We start from the raw sequence: 25,104 nt of genomic DNA, 5'->3' as shown, positions 1-25,104 counted from the left end.
TGCCGAACTCCAACGCCATGAATTTGGCAGAAAGCCACCCGCAAAACACCAACGTCCCAGGCACTGCTTCGTGCATGACCTCAAAATTCGCCTTCAACGCTATTGTAAACTGGTAAGAAAGGGTACTGAAGGAAATGCAGCTGGTGATGTACATGTGGCAAAATGCAAGGAATAAGAAAAGGGTATCCGGTTTGCAGAGCTCTCACAAATGGACGCGCATGGTATCGTTGCTGCCAAAGGCCTTGCCGCAATTCGGGCACTTCCTCGCGCGGTTGGTGAGTCGATCTTGCACGCACTGGTCGCAGAACATGTGCCCACAAGTCTTGATGACCGTGTTCTTGAGCTTGCTCTTGCAGATCTGACACTGGATCAACAGCTCCATCGTCGACACTTCAGAGCTTTGGTTGGCCGTGCTCTTCTTCTTGTAGATTTGCACTTGCTTCTCCAGTCCAGTCACTTGTGCAGCAAGCTTGTCTCGCTCGGTTTCCGATTCGCGTTGGGCGTGCTTGGCCGCGAGACATGTCGCATCCTTGGCCTCGACGACCTTCTTGAGCTCCGCTATCTGGCTGACATGACCCTCGGAAGTGATGGCATTCTCGCTGACCTTTTGTTGCAGCTGGCGGTGCTGGGTAGAAAGATCGTCCATTTGCGATCGCATTTCTGCACATTGCTTCTCCAGCTTGTCGACCAGTGACCGGCTCAAGGAATCCGCCTCTTTCAGTTGCGCCACTACTTCCGTGGCTTTGGTAGCCTGGGCACGGAGGATGCGGATTTGTTGTTCGAGTTCTCCTTTGGTCTTCATGGCTGCGAAGAACTTTTGATCCGCTTTGGCCTTGTCCGCATGTGCCTTGGCAATGTTCTCTTCCCACGCAGCAATCTCGGTAATCTTCTTGCTCGCGATCGCCTGCGCCTTTTTCCATGCGGACTCCATGGATGGGAGTTCGTTGCCCAGAATCTTGCATTGGCTCTCAAGTTTGGAGATTTTGCTGCGCAGCTGCTCCGGTGTCAAGTCGTCTGAGCCAGACATTACTTGATCTCCTGAACTCTGCTGCTCCGCAATCTGGAGTCGCAGTCGCTCGCATTCCGATTCGAGTGCAGCAATGCGGCTGTCGCATGCGCTCGCAAGCTGTTTCGCCTGCTCGATAGAATCCTTGGAATCCTTATGGCTGGCCTCCAAGAGGTTATTCTTGGTGGCTAGTTCGTCGCGGGCGTTTCGAATGCGAGCACAGTTCGCTTCCGCTTGCGAAACGTGGCTTGCACTGTCTGCCAAGCTAGCGCGGACCTCATCGTCCACCTTGATCCTGTAGGCTGTTCGCTCCGCTTGGAACTTTTGCGCTTCTTCCCGCAAGGAAATGTTGGTGGCTTCGAGATTGTTGATTCGCTTGATCACGTCTTCATGCTGGTTCTTGATAGCTTTGAAGAGATCGGTCTTTGCATAATCATCATCCGACAGCCCGGTAAGCTTGACCTTCAATGCTGAGACTTCCTCAGTGAGCTTCTTGTTTTCCTGCTCGATCTGCTCAAGCTGCTCTTTCCTCTTGGCTGCCTCGGATATGGCCTGGTTTTTTGCAGTTTCCAACTCTTCACTGATCGGTCCGGGTGAGGTGCCATTGACGGCTTCTGTTCCGTTGCTGGTAGATGGAGCCTCCTCCTTCGCAGGCGCGCTTGTGCCGTGCGCCTGCTGCTCGAGTTTCTGGACCTGGGCGCTCTTCAAGCGATCGAGCTTCTTCTCAGCGACTAGGTAGCGATGGGTAGCCGTGTCCAACCGATCAGATAGTTGCTCTTTCTCGGTGGTGACGCGTTGCAATCGCACAACGTGATCCTTCTCCGTGACCAAGAGTTCTGACAGCTTCTGTTGAAGTTTCGCAACCTCGGGACTGCTTGCAGGATATCTCGCAAAGAGGTCGGAAAGGGATGCAAGGATCTTTTCTTTGCGGTCCGAGAGGTGTTTCTTGAACGTCTGGGTGTCCTCGCACAGAAGCGCAGCGGGTACCGACTGCGAGGCATCGGAATCGCCTGATGATGCAGGTAGTTTCTCGGCGCCCAGGAGTTTGATTTCATCGATAAGCTAAGCAGCAATTAGCATCACCTCAATCAACTTCCAGGGGTATACTGACCTGATCAAACCAAGCGTCGATTGTGCGGAGGTGGTCGTCGTGGTACTTGGAGCGGCCCTCCAGCTCGTTCAGTTGTGACTCGACGGTAGCCTTCTCGCGCTTGAACTCGCGCATCTGGCGCAGAATGGCATCTTTCTGGAACGACTGTAGATTCGAGTGGTCAGCGGGTGTGTGCGCCGTGGGCGTGGGAGGAGGGCGGGAGGTGATCGGGGGGCGAACCTCGATGTCATCTTTCCACGGCAAGTCAGCGTCTGGGTGGGAGCGAGCACCGTTGACGGTCACGGCTTGCCTCTTAGCGGGAGGAGCAGCGTCGTCGGCAATGGGCCGTTTTCGGTCCTCCATCTTGACGGCGTCAAGCGATGGGGGTGCGACGGTCCTGGCTTCGAGCCTCATCGAGGAGACGCCGGCTTCGAGATAGGGCAGCGAAGACGCGCGCGCTCTCAGGTCATTAAAGGGAGATGAAGGGGCGGATGGCAGGCACGCAGGAGACGGGCGGGCGAGAGGCAGCGGCAGGCGGGCGGGTGTGTCGTGTGAGGCCGGTGGGTGAGGAGGTCGAGCGAAGAGAGTTCGTTAGCAGCCCAGGTGGACTGCCAAGAGCTAGTGTCGCGCTAGGGCGTGGTCTGTGTCTGTCGACGCGACCCTCTGCGTGCTGCACATTCCCCACCACTGCCCGCCAATGTGAGAAAGAGAGCGCGCAGCCAGAGCCTGGCGTGAACGAGTGCTGCATACACATGGCTGCCGACGACGCTCCCAATCAGCCGCCTGCTGCCGGTAGCGACAAAGCGCCTGCGCCTGCGCCTAAACCTGCGGCGGCGACCTTTAGTTCTTTTATTAATAGTGAGTCGTCCCATGCAACGGCGCCGACTCTGCTAAGCCATGCTCAGAGAATACAACGGGCAAAAAGTTCGCACCCAAAGCCGCACGACGACGACCTGCCGCTGCTGCTGCACCCACTCCTACACCTTCTGCGCCTGCCGAATCGCAAACTTCGCAGGCCGAACCAGAGCCCTCGAATGCGCCGGCGACTGAGCCTCCGACTACCGCCGAGCTACCTACACCAGCCGCGACCCAAGAATCTGTCACAGCGACTACTCCCCAAGCTGTCCCCAGTACAGCCGAGTCTTCTACAGCGCCTCCGCAACCGACCCCGAACCCTACCCAGCCACTGCCTACTCCAGAACCTACCAATACAGACACCCAGACACAAGCCGAGAAAGAGCCCCATGCCGCTCCACAGCCCTCGACAGACCGGGGTCTCACTACCCAATACTTGGAAGATGCAGGCGATGGCGGCAGGTCACCTAAGCGGCGCCGTATAGAACCACCCGTACAATTAGGCACCCCAGCGAGTCAAGATGTCGCTGCAACTGGAGGAGATACCACGGGCCCGTCACAGTCGGCACAACGAGAAAACGGAGTAGCTGCACAACCACAGCCAGAGGTCGAAGCTACGGCCGTTGTCGATACGTCGGTACCAGCGAACAACACCGGCGAACAGACTGCCGACCCGAATGCCTCCGCCCCTACTGCAGATGCCCAGGCCCTTCCACAACCGCGAAAGAGGAGGAAGCTTCCATGGGCAGCGGTGAACCACCCTCCAGAGGGCGAAGAAGAGGCTGCGGCTGCGGCGCCGACTCGAAAGCCTCGCCAGCCACGCAAGAAGAGGGCCGCTGCAGCAGATCCAGATGCAGAACACGTTGAACAAGAAGGGGAAGACGAAGAAGACGCTCAGCCCACCCGGAAGCGAGCTGCCGCCAAGCCCCGTGCAAGAAAGAAGGCCACCGAACCCGCTACACAAGATGGCGAGGAAGCTCCAGCGTTAGCGAAGAAAGCCAGGAAGCCAAGAAAGACCAAGGGGGCTCTGAGCAGCGAGGTCGTCGAAGGCCCAGAAACTGAAGTCGGCCGCATAGCAGATGAGATTGTAGCAGCAGCCGTGCGTCGCAAACCCAAAGCGAAGAGGAGGAGAAGGGCCACTTCAGAGGGCGAAGAGGGCGAAGAGGTGGATGGAGTTGAAGGCGAAGAAGGCGCAGTCAGGGAGAAGAAACGGAAGGGGAGACCACCACGAGAGCCCACACCATCCGACGCCGAAGACCAGACGATTGACCCCAATGAAACCTATATGGATACTCTAGCAGCCCGGGATCTTCGCGTTGGAAAGCTGTCTTCACGGGAAAAGCAAATGCGTACCATCGATTGGGATGCCGTTAAGCAACGTCGAAGAGAAGAAGACAACAAGAACATCCCTTCGAAAGCAGATCAAGAGAAACAGGACAGACTTTTGGCAGAAGCAGGAGCAGAGCTGGCGGCTTCACAAGTTGAAGCGGGACCCAGGTATCGTGCGAACGCAGCAGGCGAGTTGGAATTAGATCCCACCACTGTATTTATCGACCGAGAGGGCGACGCAGACCGTCTCATCAGCGACATGACCGTCGTTGAAGACCAAGACATCACCGCACGCCTCACAACCCGCAGCTTCATGAAGAACAACAAGCGCTTCCCCAACGAGTTCCTCCTGCCCGGCCAAGGTCGACGTTGGACCACGGACCTCACGAACCTGTTTTACGAGGGCCTCAGGTCCTTCGGCACCGATTTCCAGATGATATCCCAAATGTTCCCCGGCTTCACACGCCGCTCCATAAAAACCAAATTCACCCGCGAAGAACGCGACAACCCCGACGACATACGCGCCGCTCTCCAAGGCCGCTGCGAGATCAACGGCGATGGCTGGAATACGTTCCTACAGAAATCGGAAAAGACCGAGGCCTCTTTCGCCGACACGGACAGGATCAAGCGCGAAATGGCCGCAGAGGAAGCAGAGTATGCGGAGAAGATCGCCAAGGCGAAAGCGGAAGCCCAGGAGAGGAAACGCCAGAGGGAACTTGCGGGTGTGGATCAGGATGGGAATCCGATTGGTGATGGGTCGAATAAGGAGAATGGGAAGGGCAAGAAGAAGAGGGGGAAGAATAAGCAGGTTGCTTTTCAGGAGGAGCAGGGCGTGGAGATTGTGGGCGAGATTGGGGATGATGATACTTGGGGGCAGGAGTAGTGGGTGATGTGTGATACGGCCGTGGCAATGATTGATGGATATGATACCCTTTAGATTCTACGGCCTCTGAAAGCAGGGAAATAGAACAATTGATGCATGATCATGCATGTCGTCGAGTGGGAGTGAAGGCGTTTCATGGGGTGCTGACAGCTTTGTCTGTGGGTGTTACGAACTGTCCATTAAGCGCTGCTGGACATTATATTATCGCTGATGTGTTCTTGTTGTTTTGTCGTAGTCTTGGCGGCATGAGATTTTCTACGACGTAAATGAGGCTGATTGTTGCTGCGCATGACGTTCGTGGCTGCCTGGTCACGTTTACACAGCCCCCTCGGCTCCCTCCCTACTCAACATTTGTTGTTGCCCTTTACCATTCTTCCATCTCACTGTCAGCAACCTTTCCGTCATCATCTTTGCGCCTGCTAAAGCATACGATCTGGCATTGACATACGCCATGCTGTGCCACTTCTGTCAGAACCTCGTTTTCGTACCCGTCGAGGAAGTCAGCGTGCAGAATGCCGATTGGTTAAATGACCCAAGCTTCATCATCAATCCCAAAAAATGGCTTGTAAGCGTACACCAGCCTTCGAGGAAAGCGTTAGAACTCTCAGCCGGCCAAGGATGTCGAGTGTGCGCCATGTTCTGGTTTCGACTATTCTACGACACTGTGGCTAGTCATGTGCGTCATGATAGCGACCCCGAAGGTGCACCTATTTTACTCTCTATGGAGCAGCTTTCGTGGGGAAGAGATTTTGAACCGGAAGATCCAATCTTGCACCAGATGAATCTGCGCTATGGAGAACAAGTAGCTTCACTAAGGATACACAAGCCTATCTCTGGTATAACTGATGAACATGTGTGATAAGCCTAGCTGACATGGGCTGCAGACAGAGTAAGCACCATACTCGATCTCTCCTGTGTTCTCTCTTCACGCCCCGAAGAGCAATGCACTCCCATCGGTTCAGCAATCGACAACCACACAGGATCTGACCACAGCATGGATCTGATAAAGACATGGGTCCAACACTGCCAAAAAGAACATCATCACTGTAACACGGAAGTTTCGTCGCAAACGCTACCGGTACTACCCACCCGGGTGATCGAAATCGAAACTGACGGCCAAGCCCATATCATGGAAACCAAGGGAATGAGAGCAGAGTACCTAACACTGAGTTATTGCTGGGGTCAGGGAAAGAAAATGCTTTCCACCCTAGGCTCGGGCTTATATGAACAGTTCAAACAAAAGTTACCACTCGATGATACAATGCCCAAAACCTTCAGAGACGCTTTGCAGGTTACTAAGGCTCTTGGACATCGTTACTTATGGATAGATGCTCTCTGCATCATACAGGATGATGTCGGAGATGTAGGGAAGGAAATGGCTGAGATGGGAAGCATATACCGACAGTCGACGTTGACGATATTTGCAGCGCATGGTCCGGACACAGATTCAGGTCTCTTCTCTAAACGCGACGCTCGGAGCACCAAATCCTGTAACGTTCGTATAACTCTGAAACTGGACAGTAACTTTATGCAAACATGCATATCAATCCAGGCTTTCCCCCTAAATCGTCGCAGTGCTCTACAAACAAGAGGATGGGTTCTTCAAGAGGAGGTGCTGTCGGGACGCTTACTGACTTTTGATACTAACGGAGTCGGATGGTCTTGCGTAACGACATTCGCGCGCGAAAGCGTTCCGTGTATATCAATGTTTAATGATCAGGAAGAAGCCACCAAAAATATGTGTTTTCGTACCAACGACGCGATGCGGCTGATAGTAAGACGTCCAGACATTTTCAACAGGCTCTTGACTTCATCGTACGATCGGAAACGAAACAATCACTTCGATGTATGGAACGATATGGTCGCTTACTACACGAGAAGGGCTCTGAGTGTTGACTCCGATAAGCTGCTTGCAGTTGCAGGCTTGGCAAGTCTTATGGGGAAACATTATCATCTCACCTATGTAACAGGTCTGTGGAAAGAAGATTTGCAAGTTGGACTATGTTGGATGGTTGTTGGGCGGAATGATATGTTTTGCAAGAACGGTCCAAGGTCCATTACCGAAAACTTCCCTGATTACCTTGCGCCAACTTGGTCTTGGGCTTCTGCGCACGGTATGTGTGTGGATTCCTTCAAGCCTAGTTTAGATCGCCTTCCAGATGACGGATTACAGGTCATCGGTGTGGAAGTCTCGCACCTACCAGGGACCCCAGCAACTTTCGGCTACATCAAATTCGCTAAACTATCTGTCTGTACCAAAATGCGGCGGATATTTCTGGCATCGAGTCCAGAATATTGGGACCAATATGGCTTCCCTACTATTGACGAGGACACAGGCTCTTTCTGCGTTGATGCATTTGACGCACTTACGGGGTCCTTCCTTTGCATTGTCTCATTGGATACATTAAAAGTCTACGAGGATATCGAGACACGATACTCGGCTGACTGGCTGCTCAAGAATGCCCATTCACCTCTGGAAGGTACTGCTGGTGGAACTTTTCGCACCTATCAACTCTCATCCGATGGATATGAAGCCTGGTTCGTGCCCTGTCTCGTCCAGAGAAACTACGTGGGAGACCGTGAGATGGTCACTCTTGTTTTGATCCCGATCAACGCCGATCGACGGGAGTATCGAAGGATTGGCATGATGAAGCTCATGTATAGAGAGTGGGATAGGTTAATGGTGAGCAAGGATGCAGATGAAGATCGCGAAATCATCCATATCCTCTGATCGCGATGAGCATGTCAAGGAAATCACCGACACCGCTATTTCCATATCAGACGCACGATTCATACCCAAAATAAGGACTATTACTGGTATGGATTGGACGGTGTTGTTCTATCCGATCGGCTCATACACTTCGCCAACGCCTCTACTCATCCCACCCCGTCCTCGCCTTGATAGCATCTGCCGCCTTCTCCGCGATAGCATAAACCGTCGTACAAAGATGCGTCGCCGGCAAATACGGAACAATACTCGCATCAACCACACTCAACTTCCCAACACCATAAACCTTCAAATCTGTTCCTACAACACCACCAAGTTCTTCCGGAAGCATCGACGCCGTGTCAGCCATATGAACGAACGTAGGATCCATCGTACTGCGCAGATACCCTTCGATCGTAGCGTCACTGGTGACATTGGCTCCAGGCGAGAGCTCAACAGCGCCGAGACCAGAGAAAGAGGAGAGAGTGTTGAAGCGCCGCGAGAAGCGCACCATTTGTACGGCGAATTTGATGTCCAGAGGGTTGGAGAAGGTGCGCCAGTCGACTAGTGGGCCTGATGCAGGATCAGCCGGGTTGATGTTTACGGTACCCCGACTCAATGGGCGCATGATCGCAGCGTTTCCTATGGGCCCTTCTGCAAAGGTGAATTCAAAGGCTGCGGCATCGTCGCGTGCGAGGTATTCGGCGGTGATGTTGTGTATAGCTTTGGCGCCTGCAACGAGCGTCTCATCGTATTGAGCTGGGAGGTAGGGAGTCGGATCTTGAGCCGCGACAGCATCGACGAGGGCTTGCCAACCTTCTGGATCGACAGTCCTGAGGGGTAGGAAGGCAGCCTGGTTGCCCCGCGATGTCGTGAGAGGGCCTTCGCGCGACTGTGTGTACTCTTTCTCGGCTTCGGTGTAGAAGGTCTGGTTCGTTGCCAGGGCTCCAGCGGTGGGGAAATATGGGTTGGTCGTCCAGTTCCAGACACTGCCTCCAAAGGGATGGTCTTGAAAGTTCGCACCTACACCAGGTAGATGCTTCTTGACCGCTATACCAGCCCCCTCAAGAACACTCTTTGGGCCAATACCGCTGCGCTGCAACAGCCAGGGAGTCCAAATTGCACCCGCCGCAACGATAACCTCCTTCCTCGCCTTCACAACACTCTTCTCAGTACGTCCCACCTTGACCATACTCAAACCGACAGCTTCCAACTCCCCACCCTCCTTTAACAAAATCTCAGTCGCCTGATACCCCGTCAAAAGATGATAATTCCGCCTTTTCGCGTACGGTTCATAATGCGCCGTCCTTGCATAACTCCTCGTCCTCAACACGGGATCCAACGCACTCGGCGCCATGATCGACCCAATCGCGTCTCCCGCCGCAGCTTCTTTCGGCTTCTCCACACCAATCTCCCTCCACGCATCCCACAAACGGTCTTGACCGGGGAACTGGTACGGCGGAAAGGAAACCTGAATCTCACCATGTCCACCATACGCCGCATCCACATCCCACGTGTAGTTGTACTTCTCCGCCACTTCTTCACTCGGCGGCGTGAAAGTGACTGATTTCTTGAAATACGGAAGCAGGTCTTTGAAACCCCAGCCTTTGTTGCCGAGGGCTTCCCACGCGTCGTAGTCGGCGACGCTGCCGCGGTCAAAGAACATGCCGTTTACGGCACTGCTACCGCCGACGATGGCGGCTGCGAGCGGGCTCGTGGTGTCATTATTGAGGCCGGCGTTGGGGACGGGCGTGAAGTTGAAGTAGCGTTCGGGAGTTGGAGCGAAGCTTAGGGTGTTGGCTGGGACGAGGATGCTGGGGTCGTTTACGAGGTTGCCGTATTCGATCACGAGGACGGTGTCTGTGTGGAATGTTAGGATGAGAGGGTATGGGGGTGAAGATGGGGGCTAGGTTTGCGACTTGCGCTTTCCGTTCTCTGTTAGTCTGTTTGCGACGGTGAGGCCCGATGTGCCTCCTCCTACGATGATGTAGTCGTATGTTTGGTTTACCGGCGCTGTGATGTGTACAGCTGAAACTCCAGCAGCTGCGAGAGCGCTGATGAATAATTGAACGGATGAAAACACCATGTTGATCAAACTTTAACGTTGGCCAATTCACCTCCTGCTCTCCAGATACGTCACCTTATATACCAGACCGAATCCCATGAGCCACCTCAGCAACCGCTCCTGCATCATGCACATCCAAATTATCCATACAAGCCGTTCCACCCTTCCAGCTCAAAATTCAGAAGTCAAAGAAACTTACAAGGGCCAAATGCACACCCAATGCATACCACACGGCCTATACCCGCCGAGCCCTTCCCTTACATAGCTACTCATCGCTCACCTTCCACATCGGATCTACATCTGATCCTCCAAAAATATGAGCCGCCATCGCCCCACACCCGCAAGCGGACGGCAGAATTACCGCCCGTTCCAGAGCCGCGGAGTCTCCACAGTACATGCAAGAGCAGGGGGACTAAAGGTATTTTACATTAAGATAAATATATAAGCTATAGAGTATCTTTAAATAAGTATCTAAGTCTAGTATAGCTCTCTACTAGTATTAAAAAAGTTATAAAATAAAAGTAAATATAATATATCTTTAGCTTAAAGAAGCTTAAGCTAAGCTTTATAGCTTAGTACTTAAAAATTACTTAGTAAAGTAGCTTTTTTTATAAAAATTAAGTAATAATAATACTTTATATATAACTATAAAACTTATAATATAATAACTATAGCTTATTAGTTATAATAAAGTAACTAAGTATTATAAAGCTTTATAATAATATAAATTCTTATATAAAAAATATTTATTATATAGCTTTTTTACTACTACTTCTTTCTTTATTACTACTACTATCTTTACTAGTATCTTTATAACTTTTCTTCTTATTAAAATTTTTTTTTTTTTTTTTAATATATATAATATTTATACCTACTAAAAAATAGTATATTAAGCTACTCTTTAGTAAACTCTTTATAGTTAGCTTTTTTATAGCTACTTTTCTAAGATCTTTTTTAAAGCCTACGCTAGTAAAAACTAATATAAGCTATCTTAATAATACTATATATAAGAAAGCTTTTAAAGTACTTAAGCTTATTATTATAGCTAAATTAAACTTAAGATACTAAGCTTTTTTAGCTTATATAAAGCTTATTTAAAAAGATTATATAAATATAGTACTTTATACTTATATAAATAGTATAAATACTATATAAGTTTTACTTTTTATATTTAGTATTCTAAATTATAAGCTTAGTATTAATATTTAATACTAAGTAGATACTATTATAGTAGCTATAAAAAAGAAAGATAAAAATATAAATAAGAACTTTAAAAATATTTTATAAAAAAGTAGTAGGTAAGTATAAATAGTAGTAGTTATTTATAATAGATAGAAATATAGATTAAGATTATATTACTTATAAAATACTATATTATTAAGTAAATAGTAATCTTAGACTAAAGTTTTAATATTTCTATATAGACTACGCGCTAGTATAGCGCTAGACCTAATTAAAATAAAAGTTCTAGGTTTAATTTATAATACTACTCTCTCTCTCTTTTTAGATAAGTTCTAATATTTAAGAACTTTTAAAGCTAGTATATTATAAAAGTAATATTATATCTAAGCGTAATAAATTCTAAATATAAAGAAAATATCTATTTTATAAAAGCTATATAGGCTAAAGTATCTTCTATAATCTTTACTATAATATATCTTATATCTCTACCTTATCTTTATATTACTCTATTATTATAGCCTAGTAGTATTATTTAGAGTACTTAAGTAGCTTTAGAGAATAGTTAGTAATAAAGTAGAGTAGTTAGTAATAAGGTATAGAAATATTCTATAATAGTTAGTATACTATTAAGGCGCAACACTAGTGTTGTAATTACTATACTTCTACGCTATTATAGACTTTTATTACCTTTATCTTAATACTAGTTTAGTAGAATTATAATCTTTAAGTTAGTATTACTTAATAAAGCTATAATAAAGATTCTATTATTAGAAAGTATAGTAGTTATAATAGTAGTATTAATAGATTCTAAGTATATTAGTTTATATAGAGTAAGTATTATCTCTAGTTAAGTATTACTAGTAAGATAATATATAGAGATAGTCTTTCTAATATATAGTAATTTATTATAATAGAGTATTATATAACTACTTATAATATAATAGTTTATATAGCTATAGTTAAGTATAATTATTACTTTAATAAAGTATTATTATTATAAGTTTCTACTTATCTATTAGTATACTAAACTTTATATATAGGTTTAGCTTTATAGACTTCTATTAGTAAAAAGTATTAATAAAATTAGTAAAGTTTATAAAGTTTATATAAAGTTTTTAAAATAGATTATTAGAACTTTTTAGAAAGTCTATTTATTAGACTTTATACTATAGTAATTTTCTTCTACTTTAGAGCTCTAGGTTAGAGAGTATTCTATTAAAGTAGCTATTAAGAATAGCTTTAACTATATAGTTAGTATTATTATTAATATTAAAGTTAGTAAGCTTAATATAATCTTTATTATTTTATAGTTATTTTAGTAGTAGTTACTTATTTACTTAATAAAGAAGCTATAAGTAGAAAATATTATAAACTTATATTCTAAAAGTAAGAGTAACTTTATAAACTATATTATTAATTACTTATATTATAAGAAAAAAACTATAGTTCTTAAAATCTAGTAACTAATTTAGATAAGTAGTACGTAAGTTATAAAAGTCTACTATAATATAATTACTAACTTTAAATTTAAAAGTAAGTAAGTAGTAGTTATTAGTATATTTTATCTACTTTAACTAAGTCTAAATAAGTTATTCTTTTAAGTAGGCTTAGAGCTTATTAATCTACTCTATAAATTTATTAGTATTAAGTTAGTTATATTAAGTAGAAATAGTAAGCTACTCTAGAGCCTAAGCTAGCTTAATACTAAAGTATAGATTATATCTCTTTATAGTAATAAAGGTAGAAACGTCTATACTAGTATTTATAGTAGTATTAGCTTTAAACTCTACTATAAGTAGTAGAAAAGTCTAGTTATCTTACTTATAGTTAATATATACGTAAAAGTATTACTTTAGAAATATATTAGTATTTTCTATTTAACTATTAGTCTCTAAATAATAAGTAATTAATAACTTTAGCTTAGTCTCTAATTATTAGTAGAGTTAAGTCTAGAAATAGAAAGTAAACTAAAAGCTATAATTAGATATAATATACTTTAAGTAGCTCTTCTCTTTTTATATAAACTTAATAAAAGCTTTAATAAAAGTATTAATATATAGATTAATAACTAGAATAAACTTTTTCTTCTTACTAAGCTTATTAATAATAACTAGAATATTCTTATATATTTAGCTATTATTAGTATATAGAGAAAAATAGATAATATAGTCTATTAAGATAGATATCTAGTACTAATTAGAAATAGATAATAAGTAGAGAAAGCCTTACTTTTCTTTTTAGTATAACTTAATATAGTAGTAGATAAAGTATACGCTAGTATACTAAGTAATATTATATATTATATAAGGCTAGTAGTACTAATACGTAAGCTTTATATAAGTCTTATACTTTTTACTATATCTACTTTTATATAAGACTTAATAGACTTAGTTTAAAACTTATGTATAAAAGTTACCTAAGTTAAAGATATAAATTTTATTATAGATATATAATAAACTATTAAAAAGCTTATAATTACTAAGCTTAAAGTATAGCTTATAATTAGAGCTAGTAATATTAGTAGATAGGCGTTTTTAACTACTTTACTTAGTAGTAATAATAGCTTATAATAGCTTATTATAAGAGTATACATTATAAATAGTATTAGTAAGATTACTAGTTTTATTATTAATACGCGCGCTTTTTCTTTCTTTTTTAGCTATAGTATTAGACTTACTTATAATAGAGCTAAAGTAAAGAGTATCTAATAAGTAGCTCTTAGTTATATTATCTATCTTACTATTAGTATATATTTAAGTAGTAGTATTAAGAACTAATAAATAGGTGTATTATAAGTAGTATAGTACTAGAAATACTACGTAGTAGGTATTAGAACTCTAGTAGCTAGTAATTATAGTAACGTATAGAGATAGGTTAATCTAATATAGTTTAATAAGCATCTACTATTAGTATTAATATTACTTATTATCTATATCTTTAGAAAGATTACTAGAATATTTTATTAAAGTATTAGGCTTTATACTCTATTAGCTAGAGTAGTAAGTAACTTTAAAGTTAAATTCTAAGAAAAACTCTAACTAGTAAGCTTAGTAGTAATTAAAGTGCTTATTTATTATAAAAGTCTAAAAAGCTTAATAGTCTATAAGTACCTTAACTAGATTAATAGTACTAGCTAATTTAAAGTGCTACTCTTTAAAAGCTTAAATAATTACTAAAAGTTTTTTATTATATATTTTATAATTATACTTAGCTAAGTTTATCTTATATAATAAAAAAGTAATAGACTATAAAATACTATTAAGTTCTATCTAGAAAAGTATAGTAGTAGTAATAAAGTTAAAAGCGTTTATCTTAAGCTATATCTTATAGTCTATATTAAAGTATATAAGTATACTAGTATTTTAGAAAGCTTACTTTAGTAACTAGAAGAACTTAACTACTTTAAAGTTTAGAGCTAAAAGAAATACTTTTTTTCTATTAACTTTAGTTAGCTTAGTAAAAAGCTTAGCTAGAGAGAAAAAGCTCTTAATAAAGTAATAGTAGAAGTTTATAAATTCTAAAAATACCTAGATATTTTTAATAGTCTATAAAGTTTACTAATTTAAGACTATAGCTATCTTCTTTAGATCTATCTCTAGTTTATTTATTATTAGAATTAGACTAAAGTATCTAACGTATTTTATTAAAAAGAAACACTTTAATATATCTAAGAATATACTAGCTTTACTAATCTTTTCTAAGATAGTAAGTATATAGTTTTTATACTTACTTTTATTATCTAAATATATAAAAATATTATTAAGAAAAGCTATATAAATTATATCTAAGTAGTTATATAAAGTTTTATTAATAAAGATTTAGAAAGTTTAAAATATATTATAAAAGCTAAAGAGTATTACTAAGTACTTATAAAGACTATACTAAGTAAAAAAAGTAGTCTTTTTTTTATAGCTCTCTTTAATATAAATAGAGTTAAATACTATAATAATATTAACTAGTATTATAACTTAGACTTTTACTATTCTTACTAGAGTTTTCTTAATAGTAAGAAAAGTATTCTAGTTCTTATAAGTAATAGTGTTAAGCTCTTTATAATTAATATAGATATATAGCCTATCTAAAGATTTCTTAATAATAAGAATAAAAGAAGTGTATAGAGATATAAAAGAGTAGATAAACTTTTTTCTAATTATCTTATTAATATAGATCTTTACTACTATTATTTTCTCTTTTATAAAACTATAGATATATAGCTTAGATATACTAAAGTCTAGTTTAATATTAATTATATAGTCTACGCTAAAGTGTTAGTATTAAATAATAGAGTTAGTTAAATACTAGATATATAATATTAGACTATAATTAGATATATTATTCTAAAAAGACTAGAGATAAATTACTACTAAGCTATAATAGTAATTTTAAGGTATTTATGCCTATAGCTAAGTTAGCCTAGGCTCTTATAGACTAAAGCCTAATATTATTCTCTTTCTTAGAGTAGATTACTCTTAATCTAACTCTAAGTATATATAATAAGTAGAAAAAAGTAAGTAAGGCCTAGAATAGACTATTCTAGTCTATAATAGCTTATACTAGGTATTTATAAGTAGAATATATCTATAAAAGGTAGAAATCTTAGTAGAAAAATCTAGTAACCTAGAAGATTATAAAATTATATATAGACGCGTTTTTCTACGCTAGTAGCGCTAGTATAAAGCTATACGCCTAGACTATTTCTAGCTAGTTAGATTTCTCTTTTTTATTTTCTACTTCTTAATTACTCTATAATAGTAAGTATTAGCTCTTTTTACTTATTATTTCTAGAATTCTAAAAAAGTTTAAAGTAACTTATTATAGCCTATTTTAGAGTATAATAAAGTAGTTTAGTCTAAATTAGAGGTTTCTAGCGTAAATTATACTAAATTACTACTAACTAGCTTCTAGTACTCTAACTAAAACTATTAACGCGTACTTTATACTAATTTACTTTCTTTTTACTTATATTTATTTATTATACTTTATATTACTCTATTCTAAGCTTTAATAGCTTTTTTTATTTTAACTTAACTATAGTTAGTAATAATTAGATTACTATAAGCTACTTCTATATACCTAGACTTTTTAAGATTAGTTATATACTATATACTAGTTATCTATAGTTATAAAAGCTTAATAAGTTTTATATATTTAACTACTATAGCTATACTTTTTTAGTTCTTACTAATAAAAAGAAGTACGCTATCTTTACTAGTATAATTAGAAAAGTTACTAGCGTACTATCTAGAGATTTTATTACTTAAACTATTTTATATAGCTAGTATTAGGCTATAAATAAGTAGTACTTTACTATAAGTACTTATTTTACTTTCTTTTAGCTACTATTACTCTCTATTAGCTTTTATAAAGCTAATAAGTAGTAAATAGCTTTAGAATAAGTAGTTTTAGTTTATTTTAGCTTATTTTAGACTTTTTTATACTAATACTAACTAATATAGCTTTTAAAGAATTTTATTAACTTAGAAGCTATATTTAAGATTATTTACTAATTATTAGCTAACTATAAGCTCTTTAGTAAAAAGCCTATTATTTTATATTTTTAAGCTTTTAATAATATTTTAACACTTACTTTACTAGCTATAGAGAACTTTAAGTATAGTAACTTACGCTATCTAAAGATAGACTTAGTAGAGAAGTATAAGAAAGTTTATAATAATATTATTAAGTAAGTTTTAACTTATATTAGTTTATTTTAGTCTAATCTAGTATTTTATAAGCTTTTCTATTTTCTCTAAAGTTAGTAGAGCTTTTATAAAACTTAAAAAAACTAGATTAGCTTATAATAGCTTATTCTAAACTCTTTTAACTAACTTTAGTAGTAACTACTTTTTTAATTAGAAGTACTTATAATTTTATTCTAGCGTACTTTATAGCTATATTACTACTTAGTCTAGCGCGTATTCTAATAATAAGATAAAAGCTAAAACTATAGTTACTAGCTTTACTAATAGTACTACTTACGCGTCTAAGAAGTAAACTACTAAAGTTACTAGTATACTTAATACTAGATTACTATTTAAGTAATTAGTAAGTTTTAAAATACTCTTTTCTAAACTTTTATAACTTAAATTAGCTCTTTATAAGTTACTAGTAGCTACTTTACTTTTTTTTACTTTTTTTTAGTCTTTTTTAGCTTATTTTAGCTTATACTAACTTTTTTTATAGTATTTAGTCTTAAAGCTTACTAAGTAGACTATTATTTCTAATATTAATACTTTATAGAACGCTATTTAAGACTTCTAAGTAGAGCTTACTTTCTAGCCTAAGAGTAATAAAGCTACTACTAAGAAGAGCTAGCTTAAGAAGTAAATTAAGACTAAAAAAGATAAAATTAAGCGCTTTAGAGCTAGTATTATCTAAGTTACTCTTAACTAACTTCTAATAGTTTTTTATAGCCTATTTTAGCCTATTTTAGAGTAGTATAAGCTTTTCTAGTATATTTAGGTAAAGTTTAATAAAGTTTATATAGAATTAACTAGAGTTAAGAAGTATTAACTAAAACTAGCCTCTTTTAGCTTTATATAAGCTATTATAGCTTAGTCTAATCTAGATTAATACTTATAGATAGATTTATTCTTATAAATATAAAAAAGTTTATATCTATAATTAAAGTTATTTATTTATATAAATTTACTTAAAGTATAATATTTAATTTTTTTAAAACTAATTATAAAGCTTAAAAAACTATTAATTCTTACGCTAGAAAGTAAGTTAGAGTTAGATAGTTATAAGCTATTTTAGTTTAAAGTACTATTATGCTAGTATATAAGGTATTCTTATATAAATTAGATCTTTAATAACCTAAGAATTATCTAGAGAGAGAATGTCTTTTAATAAGAGCTTTTTAGAATTATCTTATTATAGACTATTTTATCTTTTACTTATACTTTTTAGTATTAGACTCTTATATAATACTTTAGATAATAGAATCTCTTTATAATAGAACTTCTTCTTACTAAACTAATATCTATATACTTTTTTACTTATACTAATTACTTTATATTCTTATAGTAATATATCTTTATATCTTCTAATATTTATATAAATAGTAAAGCCTATAGAGATATATTCTACTACGTAGTATAAAAAGTAGTTAGTATATATTAATATAATATATATAGTAATAATAACTACTATAAATATAATAAGTATAGACTTAGCTCTTTTCTTTAGATTAGCTAGAACTATAATAATAGTTATATTTAGGCTAACTACGTTCTTACTACTAAGTAATATTAGATAAGATAATTACGTAGATAAGGTAACTACTTAGAAACACTAGAAAATATTAATTTAACTAATACCTAAAATAGTAGTATTAGAAGTATAATAAAATACTAGACTAGCTAGATTAATATAACACTATAATAGTATATTTAGAATATACACTAGTACAGAACTATAGTTTAATAGAACTAATAACTTAATAAAGTATTATAGTAAGTAAAACGCTAAGCTATACTAACTATAAAGATATTTAAAAAGTATCTTCTACTATTAAATAGAGAGTATTAAACACTATTAAGTATTTAGAACTTATCTTTTAATTATATAATCTCTATAGTATAATATCTATTTAGTATTTAAGCTATTAAGTAAAAGAGTATTAGCTCTTTTATAAGTTATTTAGAATTATAATAACTACTAAAGAAATAAAAGAAGTATAAGATATTAAGAGATCTAGTAATTCTCTCTTCTAAGTATTTATCTACTACTTCTTTAACTACTTTAACACTAAAAATACTAACCTCTAGAACTATCTCTAAAGTAGAGAGTATATTATTATTTATAATAGTAACTAATAGTATAGTCTTTATAGTTTACTCTAGATACGCTGCTCTAGTCTTTACTAGTAATAATATTACTAAGTTTCTTAAAGACTATAACTAATAAGCTAATAATAAAGGCCTTTCTAATAAGATAAGAGTCTCTATTCTTTTAGATTATATTAGTAATAAGAATTACTCTATTACTTATATTATTAAGCTCTTTACTAGTTATAAAAAGAAGAACTAGGCTAAGCTTAAAGTAAATATAAAGAAATACTAAGTAGATAAGAATACTACTATTAAGATAAGTAAGTACTTATACTTATAAGCTTTTATTTATAAGTATATAAATAATCTACTTAGTCTTACTAAGTATTATACTTACTTCTACGTAATAGTAAAAGCCTATATTACTAATAAGTAAGTTCTATAAAAGAAACTTAGCTTTCTCTTCTACTATAGACTTCTAAAGTATAATAAGTAAATAGTTACTTTTATAATACTTAATACTTCTAAAGGTAATAATTAGGCTAAGTACTATATAGATAAGATTTATATCTTCTTTAAGAAATACTATAGAAAGAATAACACTATTAATAATATATATATCTAGAAACGTAGTAGTATAAATACTAAGATAAGATATATTATACTTACTAATAAGCGCGCTATTTTTAACTTAGAGAAAATAAAAAGCGTTATTACTAATCTTAAGAAGTAATAGAAGAAGTAAGAATTTCTACTTTCTTCTAATATAAATTCTAAAGTAGAATAACTTATAACTTTACTAAATAGACTAAAGCTTAACGTAAATATAGTTTATTTCTTTATAGTCTACTTATTAGTTACTCTAATCTTTAAGAACTTTTATAATACTTTATACTTTATAGACTATATAACTAAAAAAGAGCCTTCTATTAAGAGAAATAATAGTTCTTTTATTACTAAAGTATCTAGAAATATAGCTTCTAAAGAGAGAACTATTTAGTATAAAAAAGCTAAGTACACTAATACTTACTATATATATAATAAAAAGAGTTATAAGATTACTAACTATAAACTCTATAATAACTTTTATAACCTAGGTTAGATTAGTTACTATTAGAATAATAAGCGTAAGTAAGAAACGTACTATTTTAGCCTACTCTATAATTATCTTAATTAAATTTTTAGTACTTCTTTATTAATCTATAAGCTTAAATAGCTTAGATCTAAAATTAAAAAGTATTTTAATATTACTAATAATATAATAGAATAGCCTACGTCTAGTATTTTTTCTAAAAAGTTTAAAAGAGACTCTTACTCTAAGTATATTTTTAAGTAATTAAACTTAGCTAATATAATTACTTACTTAGACTATTACGTTAGTTATAAAAATACTTAATAGTAGTTTATCTAGTTTTAGAAAGATATTAAGTACTCTAAAAAGATCTAGCTACTTAATAATATTAATTCTAATAGTATTATTATTAGTAGTAAGAATACTACGTTTCTCTATAGCGCTAAAGGTAATACTATTAGATACCTAAATAAGAGTATTCTTAGTAACTCTAATTAAGTTTATAATAGCTATATTAAGAAAAGAAGTAAACTCTCTAAGTAATTATAAAGCTTTTAGCTATTATCTAAAAAGAATATAATTAGATAGGTTTCTAACTTATAGGCGTTAGACACTACTATAATACTAGAAGATAGTTAGTTAGAATAGCTATTTCTTCTATAGGCTTCTAATACACTATTTATAGTTATTTATCTACTAGCTAATATCTATATTAATAATAGTATATTAGCTAATTCTAGACATTTATTATAAGGCTATAAGAAGAAGATAGTTAAGTTCTTAGACGCTCTTTCTAATCTAGAACTTAAAAAGCTTATTAAAGAATAATCTAATTATATTATAATAGCGCTTTTAAGTTAGAAAGTATAAGAAGTAATAGTTTCTAATCTAATTAGTTAGAATAATATTACTAATTAATTATATAATCTTCTAAAGAAGAATAGTATTAGTGTAAATAGTATTAGAATAGTAAATAGCTTTAAGGCTAGCTGCGCTATAGATTTTAGATAAGCTTTATTTTTATCTAAAATCTATACGCTCTTCTATATATCTATACTCTACTATTACAACTTCTATAAATATCTATTATAACCTCTACTAACTATATAGTTATGTTAATATAATACTAATACCTTTTATAATACTATTAATATATACTACTTAAATACGTAAACTTAATATAAAGTTACTAGTTATAGTAACTTATAAAGTAATACTCTTAACTATATACTTACTAAAGTAGTATATAAAGTATAGAGACGCGCTAGACGCGCGTTTATCTAAATAGACTTACTAAAGACCTAGGTTTATATTTATAGTAATTCTATTAAATACCTTATTAATATAAGCGTATAAATAAATATTCTTTACTTTAGTATAGCGCGCGTATTAAAGATACTATATAAGTACTAGATATAGAAGCTTAGTAACCTACTATAGAGTATTACTTCTACTAATAGTAGCTATAAACTATTTATTAGTACTATATTTAATATCTCTATATATATTAGTACTATAGTTATTTATACTATCTTCTATATTGTTATAAACCTTATACGCTTAGCTATACTTAAAGAACTATAGTATATAGTATTATATATTAAAATATAATATAACGTATTTAGTAGAGTATAATATTATATTTAGTCTAAAGATAAAACTAAGTTAGTTTTCTTTATTACTTTAGACTCTAAGCTTATATACTTATTCTCTACTATAGATTATAAGTAAGAGAATAAGAATAATAATACTATAGAATATATATAAGTTAGTACTATAACTAACTCTACTTTAGAGCTACTTTAAGATTCTTTTATAGTTTAGTACTTATACTAAGAAGTATAGTATAATCTAATATATAGTTTTAGGCAATATAATATACTATTTTTAGTAAGTATTTAATAAATATAAAAAAGATAGATACGCTTTCTCTTTAATAATAGTATAGAGGTACCTTAGATAAATAAAAATACTAAGCTAATTATTTAGTATAAATAGAAGCTTACTAAGTATACTATTATATATAAGATTAACTATAAGAAGATACTTAATTACGCGCGCAGAACTTATTAGTAACTAGAGGTTACTACCTTATATAAGACTATAGATAAGAAAGTTTAATCTATTAATATTTCTTAAGTAGATAAGCTAATAGAGTTTAGATAGAAAGACTAGAAGAAATAAGCTATTTAGCGTTAATAACTTTACCTATCTATTTATAAACTAGATCTAGAACTTTATAATAATATCTTTAAACTATAATATACTATATTTTTATAAGAAACTTACCTTATATCTAAGAAACTAGCTAACCTTTATATTAGATTATAAGTTATATAAAAAAAGAAAGATCTTTTTATCTAGATACTCTATAATAGAGAAGTAGCTCTATTATAAAAGTTTACTAAATCTAGTAGAATATACTCTAACGTATATCTACTATATAAGATCTATATAGTTAAATATAAAGCTTAGTAAGTATAAGGCTTTACTATTTCTAAGAAGCTTAAGCAGGTTATAGTTAATATAGCTAATACTTACCTTAATAGAGGTACTTAGAAACGCTATAATAGTTAGTATTATAATTTATAGTACTTAGTTTCTAAAAAGAATAGAAGAGCTTAATAAATCTCTAATATATAAAAGATTAATACTATTAGTATACGTAATATAAACTTACTACTAATAGTAGATAAGTTCTCTAAATACTTTACTAGATATCTTATTAACTTTTTTATAGATCTTTATTTTAGTTATAATTAGATTACTCTTTACACTATAAGCTAGAATATAATAGCCTTTTAGACACTAGTTAGTCTTCTTTATTTATATACTATAGTTATAGAAGTAACTAACTTAGTTATAGTATTCTAGCGCGTTATAATAAAGATTCTTAAGAACTATTAGCTAAATACTATAGTATTTATTAATAATATTACTTATAGAGGTTCTAAGATAGACTATAATAGTAAAATAGCTATACCTAGTATTTATTACTATATCTATAAATATATTCTCTAACTTAACTACGTTCTTATAGATATTAAGCGCGTAGAAGAAATAGTTTCTAGTAAGAAATACTACTTTCTTATAGAGCGTCTAGAGGTTATTAGCTATAAGATTAGCTCTAAAGAACGCTATTCTAATAGTAAGAAGGTCTAGAAGCTTTTAGATTAGCTACTTTACTATAATATATATAATATTTACTCTTTTTTTAGGCTATATATCTACTACTATATCTAGGTAAAAGAATTTACTACTATTACTAAGCCTCTTTTCTATTTTCTTTATAGAGATATAAAGTATAAGTAAAGTCTAGATTAGAATTAAGTAATATATATACTTAAATACGCTATATACTTAGCACTAGCGCTAGTAAGCCTTAACTACTTAGATATATTAAAATATAAGGTTTTTTTTATAACTAATACTAGTTAAAATAGAGAAGAAACTTATCTTAAATAGCTATAGGCTAATAGTAGATACTACTCTATTTAATTTAAAAGTACACTTTAGTTAGTAAGAGAATATCTTTAGTATTCTACTAAGTTAGAATATAAAGTAGTACTATAGGCTTTAAAAAAGTTTTATATATACCTATATAGTATATATTTTACTATTAAAACTAATATAGTAATACTTATTACCTAGCTTAATTACTCTTCTACTAATAACCTAGAATTAGTTATAAATTAGTAGATCTCTACTATTTTTCTTTAGAACTTTAATATTATCTATATCTCTAGAAAGAAGAATATTATTATAGACGCTTTCTCTTACTACTCTAAATCTAATAATTAGATTCTACTAGAAGAATCTAAAAATAATTTTAAAGAGTTTATTAACTATATAATTAGAAGTATAGAAGAAGAGCTACTACCTATTAGAGCGCCTAGAGTACTTAAGTATAAGTATTCTAAGTAATCTAAATAGGTTACTTAGTTCTTTATTAATCTTAAGGTTTTTAAGAGTATAATACTAAAAGAGCTTTACGTATAGAAGAAGAGAGCTCTAAACTTCTTTATACGTAATTATACGCTCTTTTATAAAATTTTAAGAAATATAGCTATACGCTATATTATTAATAATACTAATATCTACTTATAAGCTATATAGTTAATATATAAATCTATTAGCTATTATAGAACTAATACTATATACTCTATACTCTTCTAATATTACTAGTAGCCTAATATATATAAAAATGTTTAAGAAAGAATTTAGCATTATTCTAAATACTAGCTTTACTTCTCTAAGAGAAGAGTTAATATATTAACTAATATATATAGCTTTATAATTTAGAAGTTAGTTATAATTAATATAGTTTATATACTTTATTACTAAAATAAGAAGTATTTTATTATTACTAGAGAATACTTAAGTAGATAGCTAGAGGCTAGAGCGCTTTCTAATAATAAGTCTAGTACTATTACTAAGTTTATTTATAAGAATATTATCTATTAATAAAGTATAATACGTAAGCTCTTAGTTAATAGTAGGCTAAACTTTACTAAGATAGTAAAGTATCTTATAGCTAACTATAAAATTAAATATATTTAGTTATTCTTATATAATCTATAGGCTATAGGTAAGATTAAGAGTAGATATAAGCTTATTATTAATACTCTTACTAAGCTATTAGGTCTATAGATAAATAACTTACCTACTATTCTTTTTACTAACTATATTTCTACTTAGTCTTAGATAGGCTATTTACTATACTAGTTAATTACTAGTTAGAACCTAGTTCTACTATTAGAATTAGAGCTTCTAATATAGCAAACTCTTTTATTCTAAAAAGTAAAAAATTACGCGTAACTTTTAGTAATATATATAATATAACTAGACCTCTAGAACTAGTTTACTAAGAATACTATTACCTACACTAATTAACTATATTAAGCTAAAAAGAATTATTAGAATAATACTAAGAAGATACACTATAAGAAGCTTTAACTTAGTAACTTAGTTTTTTTATAAAACTCTATATAAAAGATTAATATATCTAGAGATAAGAAGCTTAACGCTAGGTAAATAGGCCTCTATTATATTTAATAGCTATAGCTAAAATAAAATACTTATTAGATTAAGAATCTTAATAAAATGCTACTTCTATATACTATTTCTAGTAAGAGACTAA

At 34.6% G+C, this 25,104-nt stretch overlaps 3 protein-coding genes across 3 annotated transcripts; 1 reads left to right on the top strand and 2 right to left on the bottom strand.

Annotated features, from left to right (window-relative positions):
• Positions 1-202: 202 nt before the first annotated feature.
• J4E88_006342 (uncharacterized protein) lies at positions 203-2,510 on the bottom strand (the record flags this gene model as incomplete). The annotated part of the gene is made up of 3 exons (XM_049399968.1): positions 203-2,068; positions 2,118-2,261; positions 2,337-2,510. 3 exons carry the CDS (start codon positions 2,508-2,510, stop codon positions 203-205), a joined length of 2,184 nt encoding a protein of 727 aa, XP_049254279.1.
• A 338-nt stretch (positions 2,511-2,848) lies between these two features.
• J4E88_006341 (uncharacterized protein) lies at positions 2,849-5,163 on the top strand (the record flags this gene model as incomplete). The annotated part of the gene is made up of 2 exons (XM_049399967.1): positions 2,849-2,954; positions 3,002-5,163. The coding sequence occupies 2 exons, from the start codon at positions 2,849-2,851 to the stop codon at positions 5,161-5,163; spliced, it is 2,268 nt and encodes a 755-aa protein (XP_049254278.1).
• Positions 5,164-8,036: 2,873 nt separating this feature from the next.
• J4E88_006340 (uncharacterized protein) lies at positions 8,037-9,956 on the bottom strand (the record flags this gene model as incomplete). The annotated part of the gene is made up of 3 exons (XM_049399966.1): positions 8,037-9,776; positions 9,852-9,924; positions 9,952-9,956. The coding sequence occupies 3 exons, from the start codon at positions 9,954-9,956 to the stop codon at positions 8,037-8,039; spliced, it is 1,818 nt and encodes a 605-aa protein (XP_049254277.1).
• Between the last annotated feature and the right edge of the window lie 15,148 nt (positions 9,957-25,104).

The sequence above is a fragment of the Alternaria novae-zelandiae genome (assembly GCF_023758075.1).
Source record: "Alternaria novae-zelandiae strain BMP 2774 chromosome Unknown scaffold_12, whole genome shotgun sequence".
NCBI classification, from domain to species: Eukaryota; Fungi; Ascomycota; class Dothideomycetes; order Pleosporales; family Pleosporaceae; genus Alternaria; species Alternaria novae-zelandiae.
Note: the sequence above shows the minus strand (reverse complement) of the source record. Positions and strands in the feature narration are given on the sequence as shown.